The 16,910-nt window shown below is 46.0% G+C and overlaps 1 protein-coding gene across 2 annotated transcripts in view; it reads right to left on the bottom strand.

Moving 5' to 3' along the window:
- Window positions 1-16,910, bottom strand: part of thsd7ba (thrombospondin, type I, domain containing 7Ba) — a 190,109-nt gene that overhangs the window by 32,979 nt on the left and 140,220 nt on the right. For both annotated transcript variants that reach the window (XM_032529739.1, XM_032529741.1), the window contains exons 15-16: window positions 1,912-2,178; window positions 1,054-1,232 (exon numbers count right to left, since the gene is read on the bottom strand). In XM_032529739.1, coding sequence (XP_032385630.1) covers window positions 1,054-1,232; window positions 1,912-2,178 — 446 coding nt within the window. The remainder of the gene's footprint in view (window positions 1-1,053; window positions 1,233-1,911; window positions 2,179-16,910) is intronic.

Below are 16,910 nucleotides of genomic sequence, written 5' to 3'. Positions count from 1 at the left end.
CTCCACTAGAATATACTGGAATAATTTTTGCACAACCGTGCCTCATCTCCATACTGACCTCTACAAACTAAAGTGTCCTTTCAAGCCCATTCAAGCATACAGGCAGCATTCATAAAACACTTCCCCTCTTTAAACCATGACCCCATGAGACGTGCACTGTCACAAAATACTTAGAGCTATGGATGAAACCTGACTAAGGAATATCAAAAGCTCCCATCTGTCCACTTCTTTCTCTCTACCCCTTTCCTTTTTGTTACTTGACACCACCCTGTTTTTATGTCAAGGAAAGGGCATGTCTTGCGAGGAAAATGATGTGGCCTGACGGAAAACATTAGAAAATGAACAGGTCACCCTGGGGTCCCACTGGCAGATGGGTATTAAGCCATATCATTGAAATGTCCGCAGAATGCAACATCTCCACTGTGTGTTTATGTGACAGCATTGGGCTGCAACACAACCAGGGATGGAGGAAAATATTTCATCTAAATGCAAACTGGAGATGTGTAAAAACTGAAAATACAAAGTACAGCATGCACCATACTAATGTTCCCTGTGAGAGAATGTGGCGCATCTTTCTAAAACAGTAAAGTGGTGTGGATACTATTAGAATTATGCAAACTAATTTGTCTACATTTAGCATGGCCTTCCTTTTTCATGTACTTTACCAGTGAACATGAGTGGACTTGGAATATAGATTGCCCTGATCTGCATTCTATTACATGTCCCGCTGGAAACAATCAAGTCTGGGGAAAAGTGACTTGACAACAATGTAGATGTATGATGAGGTCAACCTTGTTCAACCATTTTTTTCTGTTTCTCTTTATGCAAACTAAAAAAATGTATGTTAATGCCCATATAAAACTGTACATGAGCAGGTTTTGCACAAAAATACAGTCACAAAATGGCTCAACATAGTTGTTAAGAATACCAGTATGATCTAGATTCCACCTAAACACATCAGCATGCTGTCACAATACGTCACCTTCCACATGTTTTTCCCATTGTAGTGTATAGAATATGGACATACAGTAGAAGCATTGGTGCACAATTTACCTGATTTTTCAAATCCAGCTTGGGGCATGGGCGACCCCCGTTGAACGCTTTCTCCCTGAGCCACTTGGATCTGATCTTCAACCCACTGCCACAGGATGCACTGCAGACTGACCAGGCTGACCAGTCACTGAGCTTACAGTCTAGGGGGCAAGGGACATGGCAAACCTCCACCATGTAGCCTGAAATTGAACGTTGGCAGACAGGAGGCTTGATTTAGACTTGCTCAGCGGCTGTAGTGAGGATCACATTAATAATGTCAGATAGACATGCCACTGGCTTGCGCTCCGCCAGACCTTGGACTTGCTCACTGTGACACCAAGAGCTAATTATCTGCCTAATGAGTGTCTCATTCCTACACAGTGCCAACACAGCATAGTCAAACTGCTTAAGGGTTTTTACACTGTATAATGGCTTTTGTTTGTTAGCTGTCTTGGGATAAATGTATTTGCATTATTCTTTTAAGATGCAGAAACTAAACATTTTAAGCAACCACCATTTTCAAGCATACAATGTAAGGTCATTATTATGTATTACATAATAAAGGTGTCATGGATATCACAACACTAAAGTTTTGCCTACATACTGGGAAGTACTGAATATTTTGCTTTTAGGATTTAGGCTTTTTAAGTGATTAAAATGGGGACTGTACCTGCCACTGATTGGTTAGAGCAAAAAAAATAAAGTAAAAATAACCTCACCCTAACATGAACACACAATGTCAGGCTGAAAGAATGAATGAAGTGAAATAAAATGCTGATTCAGTCTAATTATCAGGCTACCATTCTGTAGGCTTGTAAAGGGTCAATGTGTCAAACTAGGGAAATTTCCTAGTACCTGCAATATATATTCCTGTCCTACCTGAGTCTGTACAAGGTGTGGGATTGACCAGGTGTCCCTGCTGGTCTATGCAGGCCACAGCTCTGTAGCGCAGACCTTGGCCACACTCCTTCACCTCCCGGTGGCTCATCCAGCCCTGCAGGGACCCTGGAGCCGAAGGATCAGGGAGGATGCATGCAGACCAGTTCCCATAGGGCTGGGACAGAAACTCATTACAGGGACAAGTCTCTGTCTCCTCTAGAGGGTGTAACTCCTCATCCAGGCAATGCTCCTTCTTTTTACTGCGACCTGAAAAAAGATGGACAAAACAATGGAGAGTTACTGTGCCCTGGGTGGATGATGCACGCGGTATGAATAGGCCGTAAAGCTGGAACTTAGGGCAAATTGTTCATTCGTACCATTGTGATTGTCAAATAAAGTAAAGCAAGGTAAACTGACACATTTTTTTACAAGATAGTTTTCAGGGCATTTTTTGACATTTAGTTGATAGGACAGTAGACAGGAAAGGGGGAGACAAAGGGGGAAGACATGCAGCAGAATTAACCCTGGGCCATTGCGGTAAGGCCTGAGCCTTGGTACATGGGGCATAGGCTCTACCAGGTGAACTACCAGGGCGTCCCAAGCTGACACCTCATTTTCAGACAAATCTGTCACTTTCAAGTATTACTGTATGTGAAACAGAAAAGTGAAAAGAAGTCTAGAGGGTCTTTCAAAAAAAGTAAATAAATTTAATTATAAACGTGACATTAAAGTAACAACAGCAACACAAACTCTTTAAATGGAGAAAAACATTGTGTTGACATCATTGTCTTATATCTTAAAGGCACATCGCCCAAATATATATGAAAAGACCAATTAGTGAAAACATACTGTACATTTAGTTTTTTATGACCAAAAAATAATTTCATATAACTTTGAGCTGGAGTCACTCCAATAATAGTATTATAGTAACATAATATATTGAAATGTCAATAAAGCAACAATGGGTCTATTCAAACACCTTGCTCCATACCAGATCACTACTACACTTTAACCATGTTTTTCATGTGGTTTTATTCTACTTTTTAATGTGATGCATTTAAATGAAATGAAATTTGCACTGGTTACATAACACAAATTGTTGCCAAGCTATATGGGTTGTATTATTTTACTCTGCCTCGTAGATTTAATTTATAGGAAACTATCACACTAATTGAACAGCTAATCAGTCAAAAGTGCTATATGACCAGTGGCAAGGAAGTCCTTGTATGTAATGCATATTTAGAAAGCACTCTAAATAACCCCAGAGAATGATTAGTACTATTTGAAAGAATATTCAACTTCAATTATTCTCTTCCCTCTTAAGGGAATGGTGCACACATACTGTCATTTGTGTTTCGTCACTTCAACTAAACTCTCTGATGGTAAGATGAGGATAATTGTTTTTCTACATAATATCGAAGCAACACAATCTGTGTAATGGCGGTTTTCCACTGCGTGGTATCTACTCGACTCGTCTCGACTTTACTCGCCTTTTTTGGTTTTCCATTACGAAAAAAAGTCCCTGGGACCCGCTACCAGGTACTTTTTTTAGTACTACCTCAGTCCAGGTTCCAAGCGAGCCGAGGCGATCCCAAAAGGTGACGTGAAAACCTGCAGACTGCTGGTTGGTCGGATTACTGCGTTTTTAGCAAACAAGAGTGCGGAGTGTGTTTCCAGAACAAACGGGACATTCAAAACAAATCTAGCCGGACACCGACAGATTATCCACTCTCTGCACTATTCTCACTTTTCAACTGTTCGGGCTACTAGCGGCTTCATATTGTTTCCAATATTGCACACTGTTACTTTAAAAAAACAAGACAATATATATAACAAAAGTTTTTATTTAGCTTTTCAAGTAGCGCATCAAACCCTCCCAAACTTCCCGGTCTTCTTCCTCTGCACCCTGTGACAGTGTCCCCCCCTGGCTCTGCTGGCCCAGATGCATCCCAGTCGTTATCATAAGCCTCTCCGTGACTCTCATGAAGATTATACAAAGCCCAGTAGGTCAGAACCAGAGATCTCACCGGTCGGACATCGCCCACCAGACGGTCTGCGGCGGCGATATTGCAAAGCGTGAATGCTCTGAAACAGAAACAGTACACAGCAGACATGTTTTGGTGTGTAATCATGGTTGCTAAAGTTCATGTACTTTATATAGCGTATAGTAAATACTGACTGCAACGCTGAACACATGCAAATGTTAGCTAACGTTACCAGGAAACTTAACTTACCCTTTTGTGTCGTTGAACAACCGTCATGTCGACGTCTGAACTCCGACGGAATTCCCAAACTCCCCGGTTTTTTTAGCGGTGATTTTTGTTGCTTCCTTCAGCTTCTTTTGAAACAAAACATATCTTCTGGCTGCGGCAGGTAGCCGACGTGCTGTTGTGAGTCGCGCTGAAAATTACGTCATCACGCGTTGCTATGGTGACCAGCCACGCTGAGGCTTTACTCAATCTGCAATGGAAAACGGACGTAGAATGGGCCGAGCCGAGGCGGGCCGAGCCGAGGCGAGCCGAGGCGAGCCGTTACCAGCTGTGGAAAAATGCCATATGTAGGATGCAAACAAGATTGTGGTTTTATTCAACTGAAACACGATATCTATATTTCTCACCTTTAGTATGTCATTTGTATGCAAAACACATACAGTACAGACATTGCGTGCTACAGTGAAAGAGTGAAAACGTTAGTTACTTTGTTAACTCCAGATTCTATTAGTATAGGCGTAGCCCTCTAAGGGCTACGCTATTGGGTTTATCCCTTCGCGCATGCGCAGTCGTGAAGATTTTCTTTCCCGCCCTAGCGTCCAGCTCGGGCCTCAACTACGTCCGCATTTACTGCATATATACGACATATATATGGACCCGTTGTTCGACTCCCAAAAACATCAGCTTTTTCTTCAACTAATGTTCTAGGAGCAGGTGGCCCGGACCTTAGAGGCTACGCCTATACTAATAGAATCTGGAGTTACCAAAGTAACTAACGTTCTATTTCGTATAGGCTTCGCCCTCTAAGGGCCTACGCTATTGGGTTAGGGCGAAGCTGATGTAGTCAATGCCACCTGCGGCACAAGGTCCACAAGCCGAACAAACACCACATTGCCCCAGCAACAATGTACAGAGGCTAGTCCAGATCATTCTTCTGACAAAGCCTGCCCTGCCAATGGCGTGGCCGGAAAGGTTCATGTGCCCGCAATATGATGCAGTAGTACAATGATTAATGGGGGTTAAGCGTGATTGATCCTGTCGCGCATGCAACGGAGAGACATGATTACCTCCGTGCATGCAACATGATTATGACAATGTATGAGATAAAACTGTGTCTCACAAGAAATACCCCAGGTACAGGAGAGGTGAGACAGCAGAGCAGGGTCATTCAGCACTAGGTGTGAAGGAGATTGGCAACAATCAAGGCATCCGCTTTTTTTTTTTTTTTTTTTTTTTTTTTTTTTTTTTTGCACATTCAGCGCGGCATTACGCGTCACTGACTGTGGACAAAACCGCATGAGACATGGAAGATTCAGACATATCTCGCAGATAAAAGCGGATGAAGGGGCACGGGGAAGCCCAGGAGGCTGCCGCGCAAAATGTCGCTACTGCCATGCCTTTAAATAGAGCCGCAGACGCCGACAGAGCCCTCGTAGAGTGACCCCGAATGTCTTGGGGGGGCTCTTTCCCTTCCGAGCTATAAGCCTGGGTAATAGCCTCGCACAGCCAGTGAGACAGACGCTGTTTTGAGAGGGCTGATCCTTGGAGTGTTCTCTATAATGCACAAACAGCTGCTGAGTTTTCCTGATATTTGCCGTGCGTAAAATGTATTGTGACAGAGCGCGCACCGGACACAACCGGTGGGAAGCCTCCTCCGCACCGTTAGCGTGAGGTGGGGGAAAAAACCCTCGAGGGAAAACACCCTTGACCGAAAAGAACTAGTTAAAGTCTTCGGTGTGAAGGAGGGATTTGGCTGTAAGGTGGCTGCGCTCCCGTCCCCTCTAATGGAGAGGCAGGACGGAGAACTGACAGTGCACATAAATCACTCACTCTTTTGGCCGACGTTAGGCAAGGAGAAGTGCTGTCTTAAGCGACAGCATTCTGAGCGAAGCCTGTGTCAAGGGCTCAAAGGGGGGCTTCCCCAGAGCCCACAGCACCAGAGCTAGGTCCCATTGGGGGCGAGGGGGCGAACAGCCGTTTTTGACGCCTAACCCCCTTCAGGAAACGTTTCACCAGGGGATGCGCAAAAACTGTCCTCTCACCGAAACCTTCGTGACAGGATGAGATGGCTGCTGCGTATGCTTTGACTGTAGATGGAGCCAAATCATTATCCACCAAGTTTGTGGGTACGTCAGCACGAGAGGTAGGGGACACGATGTGGGGTCTGCGTCCCTCTCTGTGCACCAGCGCTGGAAGGCAGACCAGCGCCCTGCGTAGCCTGCTATGTAAGGGGGCTCTGGAGCCCTGGATAGTGCGTACCACGGCGGGGGGCAAGCCTAATCTCTGTAAGCGCTCCCGCTCAGCAACCAGCCCCACAGTCTCTGATTTATCACTGGGGGATGACAGATCGCACCGTTCAGCTGCGATAGTGCGTCTCTCCGCCACGGAATCTGCCAGGGGGGAGCCACCAGCAGCTGAACGAGGGTTGGGAACCAGGACGCGCTCCGTGCGCTCCGGTGCCACCAGAACAATTAACAGATCCTCCTCCTGGACGCGCTCCAGAGGCGAGGGATCAGGGGACCGGGGGAAAAGCATATAGGAGGGTTTTGGGCCAGGGTTTGAGGGAGAAGGCGTCTACGCCGAGGGGAGGGTTGTCCCGCGCGGTCAGGAGAACCACAGTGTGCACTGTGTGTTCTCTCGTGAAGCGTGTGTTTCAACACCTTCAACACCGTGGACAGCTCCAGGCAGTTTATGTGAGGGAGAGGGGGGAGGCCAGGCCCCTCCCACCACCTGTGACTCGCACATTCCCCCCCAGCCATGAGGGACGCGTCTGTGTACACCGTCACATATGACTCACTCTGCCCAGGGGAACCCCGGAAGACAGGGTTTGGGGACTCCCCCAGTATGCCAGGTCTGATTGGAGGGAATGAGGGATGGACAGCATTCGCCATTTGTGGCGAATGGGATCGAGCCGCTGGCGGTGAAACCACCTCTGGACTTTCCTCATGTGGAGGAGACCCAGGGGGACCACCGTGTGTGCCGCGGACATCATGCCCAAGAGCCGCATAACTGACAGCGCTGACACTGTCGCGCGCCGCGGCCTGAAGCGGGACAACAGAGAAGTCAGGGCTTCCTGCCTCGGTGCTGACAGCCTGGCTCTCATGCTGATCGAGCTCATGTCTACGCCCAGATAAACTATCGATTGTGCGGGGACGAGGGCGCTCTTCTTCCAATTTATGGCAAAACCCAGCGTTTGTAGGTGCTGCAGAACCTCCATAGTGTGCAGCGCCGCCCGCTCCCGAGAGGGGCTAGAATGAGCAGATCGTCCAAGTAAAAGAGGACTCTGATGCCCCTCCCGTAGAGGCTGGAGCGCCGTTTCCATGCACTTGGAAAAGGTGCGGGGGCTAGTGAGTATCCGAACGGCAGCCGGTTGAACTGGAAACGGGCCCCTTGGAAGGAGAAGCGCAGGAATTTCCTGTGCCTGGGAATGATTTGGATGTGAAAGTAAGCGTCTTTCAGATCCACGGATGTAAACCATTCGTTGGGGCCCACATTCCAACACGTGCCTGATGGTGAGCATGTGGAAGGGGCGCTCCATGACATACCCGGTTGAATTTCGACAGGTCGAGGATGGGACGCAGTCCTCCTGACTTCTTCGGGGTGAGAAAAATAGCGAGAGTAAAAACCCTCGTTTTCCTCCCCTGGAGGGACGCGGGAAATAGCTCCGCTCGCCAGCAACCCTTCTAACTCTGACGTCATTGCGTCTGACTCTGCCAGGGATGAAACCGTCGTCTCCAACACACCCGCGAAAGGGGCGGGGGGGAGGCGAACTGGAGTGTGTAACCCCGTGTTATCAGCTTTGACATCCACGAGTCCATGTGTGTCAAGCCAATCCATGCCGCGCTGCACTCTGACAGTGGGCGAGCACATGTCTGAGTGTTGTTCCCGACATGGCAAGCAGGGAGCGCAGAGCCCATCCCGCCGCTGGGCGAGACGAGTGATCGCGTCGCCCAGCCCATGGTAGGGCTTTTTCGAAAGGGCAGTGGCCGGTCGCCGCCGTGTGGGGCGGGAGCGGTCACTGGGTTAACCCGACCCCCGCCCCGCCGGCATCGCCGTGGGGAGGTGGGTGGACAAGCGTCGTCGTCCCCCGTGGGAGGACGCTCATTTCCGCTGCCTGCGCAGCGGGGACGCAGTGGCGCCCCGCTCGCGGCGACGGCCTGGTGTGTGCTTGTGTGGGGAACAACTGTCATAACAGTGCCCTGTTTAGAGCAAACAGGGACTGTTCGGCTGAGGGGAAACAGCTCTTTAGATGTGAGGGAGTGGCCCTTAAAAGGGCCGTTGTGTTTCCAACTCTCAGCTGAAGAGGGACAGTCGATCCCCACGTCCGTCATTGCCACCGCCGCTGCTGCTGTGCTGGGTGGCTCGGGAGGCGGGTTGGACCAGGTGGGGGCCGCTCTCATGGTCCTCCGGCCTCGTGCAGGTTGACGGCCGTGTGGCATCGTCTGTCGCTGCGGAGGGGGACCGGTGGTGGGGCCCCGACGCCGAAGCTTGGGAAGACGCAGCCGCAGCCGATGCTGCGGGGCGCTTCCGCTTGTGACGGTTGTCATGGCGACGGTGGGGCTGTTGAGGAGGAGCCTTCCCGAGCCGAGCCTCCGAAGCCGCTCGGCGTCCTCCGCCGCTTGATGGAGATGAGACGTGGCAGTCTGTAGGCGCGGCCCAAATAGTCCATCGGGGCTATGGGACCGTACAGAAGCTCGCGTCTAATGTCCGCTGGCAGCTGAGACATGTGGAGCCAGATGTTTCGCTGGGCCACAGTCTGCCAAGCCTCACCCTGGACAGCGCCACCGTGGACGCCGTGGTCAGGGTAAGGATGGCGGTCATAGCCTTACCAATCTCCGTGGCAAGCTCCGAGGGGAGGGCGCCGGAGTATGTGCCATCGCGGAGACGGCGGAGGCCAGTAAGGCAATGTTGTTTTGTGCCGCCAGCCCTGGGCGCACATTGGTGGGCCCGGTCAGTGACTTGAGCGCACACTTGATCCTGGGGAGAGGGAGGCGTGGGCTTCCGGTGGCCGAAGAGAAAGTAGCTTTCGGAAGCAAAATGGACGCCAGGCTCCCCTCCAGGGGAGGACTGAAGGAAAACCTGCGTCCGTATCGCCCTGAACCCGAGTAAACGGGGCATAGCGAGAGACGGGAGCCTTCAGTTTCCCCGGCTGGGAGAAAGCCTCCTCCACAAATGGCCGAGCTCCGCGAAGCGCGGCCAGAGTGGGGCCCGTGAAGAGGGCGGCTCCTGGGCATAAACATCACCGCTCAAAAGGCCACGAGCGGGGGCTGGCAGCTCCGCCGGGAGCGCTATGCCTCTAAGTCCGCCGCCCTCCTTATGATCTCCGGCAGGTCGGCAAAGAGAGCCTTAGCGGTGGAGGCTGGAGCCGGGTGGGGCAAAGGGGAAGCCGCTCGGGCGTGCCCCAGGCCGTTCGGAGACGGAGAGAGCTCCAGCGGGAAAGCATCATCGCCGTCTCGAGGCCCAATCCCCCCAAAGGGGAGGAGGGGGACCCTCCCAGAGGGGAGGAGGGGAAACCGGTGATGGAGGCGCTGTCAGAGAGAGCGGAGTCAGCGGACTCATGCTCGTCGAAAACGCCGTCCGCCAGCGGCTCCAAGGTGCCGCCGGATTCCTGTCTGTCTGCCCAGCTGCCGTCTCCGTCCCCGCCAGCCTGGCAAACCAGAAAAGCTTCCGCCCGTCGAGTTAGCTCTTTGACGACAGGCGGGCGCAAAACTGGCAGGAGGCGTGGCGGGTGAGAGCCTGGCCGGCGTGAACGCACCCAGGCAGGCCTCGCAACGGGGGTGGAGGTCCGGCGGAAGGATGTAGCCGGTCCGGCAGGAGGGGCAGACACGGGCACCGGTGGAAGGTCTTGAGCTTGACTTCATACTGCGAAGTTGAAGAAAAAGTGGGAGTCGAACAACGGGTCCGCTCTGTATATATGCAGTAAATGCGGACGTAGTTGAGGCCCGAGCTGGACACTAGGGCGGGAAAGAAAATCTTCACGACTGCGCATGCGCGAAGGGATAAACCCAATAGCGTAGCCCTTAGAGGGCGAAGCCTATACGAAATAGAACTGCTGCAGCTGAGCTCCTCCTGAGCAAGAAATACTAAAAGACACACATTTTCCCTCAAGACGCTCTTGCCTTTTATCTTCTGATGCACATTTATTTCCTCACATTCTTCATCCATGGGTTCTCAACACCACACAGTGTTTGCTTTTTATTATTAATAATTAACAGTGCACAGAGAACATTTGATTCAAGTGGCTGACAACAGTGGAAGAATCGCAGCCCATGGAGTTCTGATATTCACACGCTGTTACAAAGCTTATCATTAGTTGGTAATGTTAAGTTCTGGAGTTATTTTTTGTGATTTAAGTGCTTTAATTCGGTTTTCGGTCTACCCACTTTCCCTCAGTCAAGGTTGTTTTACATAACTTTGTAACTTTAATATATTTACTATGATGATCATGGCAGTCCTTCGTAACTTCACCAGGACAGAGCAAGAGTTCTTTTTTTTTTTTTTCGTACTCACCCTTACAACCCACTACATGTCTTGTGGGTTTCATGTAATATACTGATGTATCTTTTAATAAAGAAAAGAAAGTGGTGCCAAAATTGTCTACCTGAAATCAAACTTGATTGCAACTACACGCAAAACATGTCATCAGTGAATATTAGAAAATGGATGGAGAGATGCACCATGGACTGGCAGCAATTGTTTCACCAGTGATTTCTTTCTTTGAAATTGAAAAGCACACCCCCAAAACACCAGCTCTTTTGTGTAATGAGGGTGCAAATTAAGTTTTCATTTTCAAGCTAAAGACCTCCATTAAGACTTATATTATGACTATTAGAGCTAACCTCTCAATACAGTTCACTACAGACTTCAAATAATTAGTCCTGTCGATTATATCTGAGGACTACAGTATAGATAATCATGAGCAGAAAAGCAACATACTGTAGCAGCTGAAAGGCATGTGTACACTCCGCACACTGTCACTTTTAATATTTGGACAAGTAACAGATCCAAACTGTCAAGCTGTCATGCTGCTGTAAAATCTTTCACATGATTGATTGCCTGTTTCACATCATTGACTAGAATTACATAAGAGAGCCATGGGGTTCTGTTATGTGGGGTTGGGGTTATTATGCTGCTGTCATCAACATGTTGAGTGTTGTGTTGTACGTTGTTCAAAAAAGACAAAGAAAGAGTCACTCCTGTCAAAACCTCTGTCCTACATCCTAACACTAACCAAAACAAAGTAATTTGACAAGAGCATTTGATAAAAGCATCGGTCCCCATGCAGAGTTTGTGTTGAGTTAACAGTATGTAATAGAGACAATCCAAGCAAATGGAAAACTGGCTGGACCAAATCCAGTGTGTGTCCTTCAGTAAGATCCTAGATGCTACCTGCCTACTTCAAGTATGAGCAGCTCAGACATTGCCCGGGTCAACAAGGTGCAAGTCAAGTGTTAGGGAATAAGGGCACCCAGATGAGAAATGGGCTACTGGAACAAGAACAAAACATTTGTGGACTAGGTCGAAGAATATGGAACCACTGGAATGCTACTACACTAGTTTTGTAAAGAATGTGAGCCCAATGGATACTTTGAAACCCACCATATAAGCCAACCAAAAAAACAAATAATATTACTGTTGACCTGGTTACCGTAGCATCTTTTTTTGTACCTCTTCCTTGGAAATAAAAGTGCTAACAAAATTCCTGAGCCATATGGAGAGAGAGAAAGACACACACACACACACACACCACACACACACACACACACACACACACACACACACACACACACACACACACACCACACACACACACACACACAAAGCCTGTTGAAAGAGTTGCACTGCAGTTTTGCTAATCCTGCTATATCTGTGCACCCCTATTTATTTAATGGATCCTGGGTGTCCTCGGGCTCCTGTGTGCCCAGTGAGCAGCCCATCTGTTTCTTAACTGAACTTACTGCCATCACAGAGCAATTCACCAACAATCTGTTCAATCTACGCCGCTGTTGGTGGTTGATTGTAGAGCGCCAGTGCGACTTAACTTCACTTTGACAACTACTTTACTGGTGGCAGCACCATATAGACCAACAGACACCACAAACAATCTGCATTTAAGTCTGCAGTATTTAACTTGTTTAAGCATTATGCAGTGGAATTAAACATAATTTTCAAAATAAACTCTGTTTAACGTTTGTTGATCTGATGGTCCATTAGCAGCCTTAATACTTTGCAGTCTTATATGTCTCTATAACACTGCAGAAGTGTGCTGAAAGGATCTGAAAACATGGAGTGAGGGAAGGAGCTTTAGCTTTCTGTGGAATGCCAAGGCCACAGATGAATTAACTTGACAAATATTTCAATGGATAGATAATAGATGATTAATGTCCCCTTCATGGAAATGCCAACATTAACCTTTCCTCCACTTGGTGTCTGTCATTGATTTGACTAAACTGATAAAAACATGATGGATGTTCTACAAAAACTGTTGATGCTTTATCATGCTGCATTTGCAATCCTCATTTTTAGTAGTTGGTTGTACTGGTTCATGAGTATTTGTTTACTGACTTAACTCTCACAGTAAAACACATAAGCACAAAAGAGCATTCATGACTGTGTCAGGCTACTAACCAACATGACCCAGTCATTTTCAGCGCAGTAGGGTTTACCATGGAGAGTGGCACACAGAGAGAATTTAGGACTTGAAATCGTCTTCAAAGACAAACAGGAAAAAAACAGCTGTTTTGACAATAACAAAAGGCCAACTTAAGGCAGGCATGATGTATGCTGATCAAGTGGCAACCTCCGGTGCCGCCCAAGAAGTTTCTTTTCTTGCCCCGACCCTAACCAATCCCACCTATCATGCCTAAACCTAACCAATCCAACCATAGAAGGCAACAAGTACTAGCCAAGCAGAGGCAGAGTAGGGCTGGTCATGCATACATTATCCTAGGAAATTACTATTTGCCACTGCAAGCGGACCACTTTGAGCTTCAATTTGTCTCCTTAGAACCCTATGGGTAATGGCACAGGGAGTATATCTATATTTTATATAGTCTACATATATTTTCTAATTCCACAAATTTCAATATTTATGGCTCACAATACAAGCCAACAGTCCCAGAACAGTCACGTCATAAAAGTCACTCTATTCTGTTGTAGCCCAGCTCTCCTGTGTAACATAATGCCTGATAGTAAAATCCATATACTGTGAGATAGGTGCATAATAAATCCCAGACAAATCTTCTCCCTGCACTCCAGCCTAGTGCTTTACCTTCAGTTGTTAGAACTGAACTTATATTCCCCACTTTTCTTGGAACTTTAAGTAGATTTCAACCAATTAATTACTAATTACTCTGTGTAATAAGAGTTTATAAATTCATCAATTAGATGAAATAACACAATTTAATACCAGTATACTATAAGACAATTTAAGAAGAGAAGCAAAACACAAAGTAAAGAATACACAAGAGCAAAGATAAAACTGAGCTATAAAATAAAATAAATCCCCTTATAGTCCCCTTATAGGAAATTGACCATTAGAACCATAGTATTTCCATGAAAGGCCAGGCTAAAGTGATACACAGGAGGTACTTAAAGGCTTATTCTGACAAAGAAGAGAGTCGGAGGAATTTTGAATGGCTCAGTAACAAAGCTGGATAGTGTAGCTAAACCATTTATCTGCAGTTAAGCTCTTACAGATACACACACAAACTCTGCCCTCTGATGTGTGGCAGAAATAATTCACAGAACTTAATGTTTGAATGCCCAAACAAAATTCAACATGCCAATTGAGAAAAAGAAATTAGCTACAACTCAATACTTGGCAATAAAGCGACAGGAAAAACCCATTTATGCGTGTATCATTTTCTGAAAACGTTTCCACCCAAGTCAAGTCGTCCTTTATTCTGACAAGGGACTCAGATTCAGATTACAGCAGCATCTGCATAAATGTGTATCATTTAAACATCAATTAATCATTATCCTATTAATGTGAAGACATCAGTTTAATTAATATAAACAAACTAGAAGGCTGGAATCCTTTATAATGTGCTTTCAGAGTAAACAGAGCCTAAAGTTTTCAAAGCTGTAGACAAAGACCAACAGTGATTACTAAGAATGAGTTTTTAATTTTGTGTTTTGCTGATGTATGATAAACAGAGGCCTTCACTTTTCTCCACCATGATGTCATTTAGCCTATTCATTGTAAGTATATATGATTTCAGTTAAAGATAAAATTTAATTCATTCATAATGGCAAATCCACTGCCAGGGATCGAATTAGTCTATATAGACTGTGATTGCCACTGTGGCTGAGAAGTCTGAAAATCCAGTATACACCTCATCTACTGAAGATGGAGTCACAAGTTTTGACTTTAAGTGCTCCTATTATGCTTTTTGGCTTCATCCAATTCCTTTATTGTATTATATACATTTTTGTGCACATTATAGGTCTACAAAGGAAAAAAGCCCAAAGTTCCCCCCAAAGGGACTTAATATCTCCAACAGAAAACACTGTTCACAAACAGCTCCAAACAGCTCTACTGTAGTCCAGCCTTTACTTCTGTGGCGAACCTGCGTCACTTTGGAGCACACGTTAAAATGCTCGCCTAGCTGCTAGAATGGCACTCCCTCATACTCTGCATCTGACAAGCTAGCATTACTTACTGCGCATGTGTGACTCCCAACAAAGATGAGAAGCCTCCCTCTGTAGCTAAAACAGAGAGCTCAACTCACAGGGTGAAAAGAGGGGCTGCAGCAATGTGCAGCACAACAAATATATGGGGTTTCCTGAAAATTAGACCACATAAACCTATTCTGGTACAACCTCTACATACAATTATGAACCTGAAAATAAGCATAATAAGAGCACTTTAAGTGATTTAGGGGGTCTATCCTAGCATGCATTCATCTACAAGCAGGGAAGGAACATGCACCTCTGACCATTCTGCTAACACACAGTACCTTGACAAGCCCAGTCCTTTATTAGCCAGCAAAAAAAGAAGAACAGTTATAATGTGAGCCTACTACGCAGTCTCCAAACTCATATCGGGCAATAGGCAGTAGAGCTGCACAGATGGTGTGTATTCTTAATCCTGTCTCCTATAAATAACGTTCCCACACAATGAAACTGCATTTTCAGTCACGTATGGAAGGACACTTTTTCCAGGAACCAGAGCACGTTGTGAAAGGGTTGCTGTTATAAACACATGGTTAACACTGTGAATCGAAACAAAACCACTTTGTTAGGTTTAGAAAAAGATGTGGTTTGGGTTAAAATAAGTTTAATGAGTTTGTTACATCCTTCTACACAAAACCTTTTACAAAAGGTTCAGGTTTACACTCAAGTTAAGTTAAGGTACGTTACAACATTACACAAGTCAATGTTGACTTTTGGTTTCACATGGGACACTCATACTTTCATTGGAAATGTATTTGTTATGCCTCAAAGACAAAAATAATCCGGGACAACATAAGTGTCCCTCAAAACAACTGAGAATGCAGTTTGTATGGGAATGTAATTTTTAGCAAACTGGGCTGGTATTCTGGACAGGTCACCAGTCAGTAGACAGATCTATGAGCATTATAGAATAATCAAATCAAATCAAAACCCAAATTCTTTAGAGAAAGGTGGCAGCAGCCCTTTGTTCTCCAGAACTGCCTTGCTTTGAACTGTCCTAATTGGCATTAGGACAACATGGTTGGCTCAGCAATTAGCACTGCAGTTACAGTAGCACTGTCATGCCAGTGGGCCAATGAACAGTACCCAGTTCAATTGGCTTATACAGTATTTTCGGAAATCAGTAGGAAAAACAGCCAGACACACAGAGAACATCCAAACTCTAGAAAAAGCCAAACAATCACTTTTGAGTGAGACATTAAATGTCTGAGGCGTAACATCAAAGATGTAAAGTAAAAATCCAATGATTTGCATGTTTGTGAAGCAGATTTCGGGGTGACAGAAGCTGATGAAAAGGTAAAACAATAACACAAGTGCTGGGGCATGGCTGCTCATTTTATGTCCTCCTTCTTTCAAGCCCTCAGTGACATGATATGAGGGAAGCTGTTGATATGACAAAACAAAAATGATACATACAAAACCGAGGAATATTTGTCATTATGTGCTTTGTGCAAACTACATAAATAAATTCCTTTTATTTTCTGTTCTCTCTCTCAGTTTTCTTTGTAAAAAGAACTGTTAATTGAGCAACAGCCTATCTATTTGTGTTTGTTGTATCCGACAAAGGGGCTGGAAAAATAAGATTTTGTCTTCATCCAGCTACTTTCCGATCATGTATAATGTTATTTGTGGTTTCAATTGTAACAATTGTCTGTATCCATGAGCAAAATAAAAATATTGTGAAAGTAATAGTGTTGTGTACTTTGTCTAGCACAAACATCTTGCCAATTTCCAACAATATTCCCAGCTATTAGTAATAGAGCTTTTGTGTTTATACCATTCACAGCATTTGCCAATGATCTCTGTATGAATGTAGTTGCAGCATAGGAAATCCAAGAGACATGCACTGCAACTGTACAGCACTTTGTTAAACAGCCTTTTGGACCACCACAATGACTTTAGACACGCAGACTATAATGCAATATTGCTCAAGGAAGCTTTTCAACATAGCTGTATTATCTAAGCAGATGTCCTGGTACGCTGTCAAGTTCCTTAACCACATACTAGAGCTTAAACCCTACAGTGGATTTGCTTTCCATCAATTTACCTGACAAAGACATTTCTGAAAGCGTTAAAGTTGGCATAAAAGAGTTACATTGTCCATTACAACCC

The sequence above is a fragment of the Etheostoma spectabile genome, chromosome 11 (genome assembly GCF_008692095.1).
Source record: "Etheostoma spectabile isolate EspeVRDwgs_2016 chromosome 11, UIUC_Espe_1.0, whole genome shotgun sequence".
NCBI lineage: Eukaryota > Metazoa > Chordata > Actinopteri > Perciformes > Percidae > Etheostoma > Etheostoma spectabile.
This window is presented reverse-complemented; position numbering and strand designations above follow the sequence as displayed.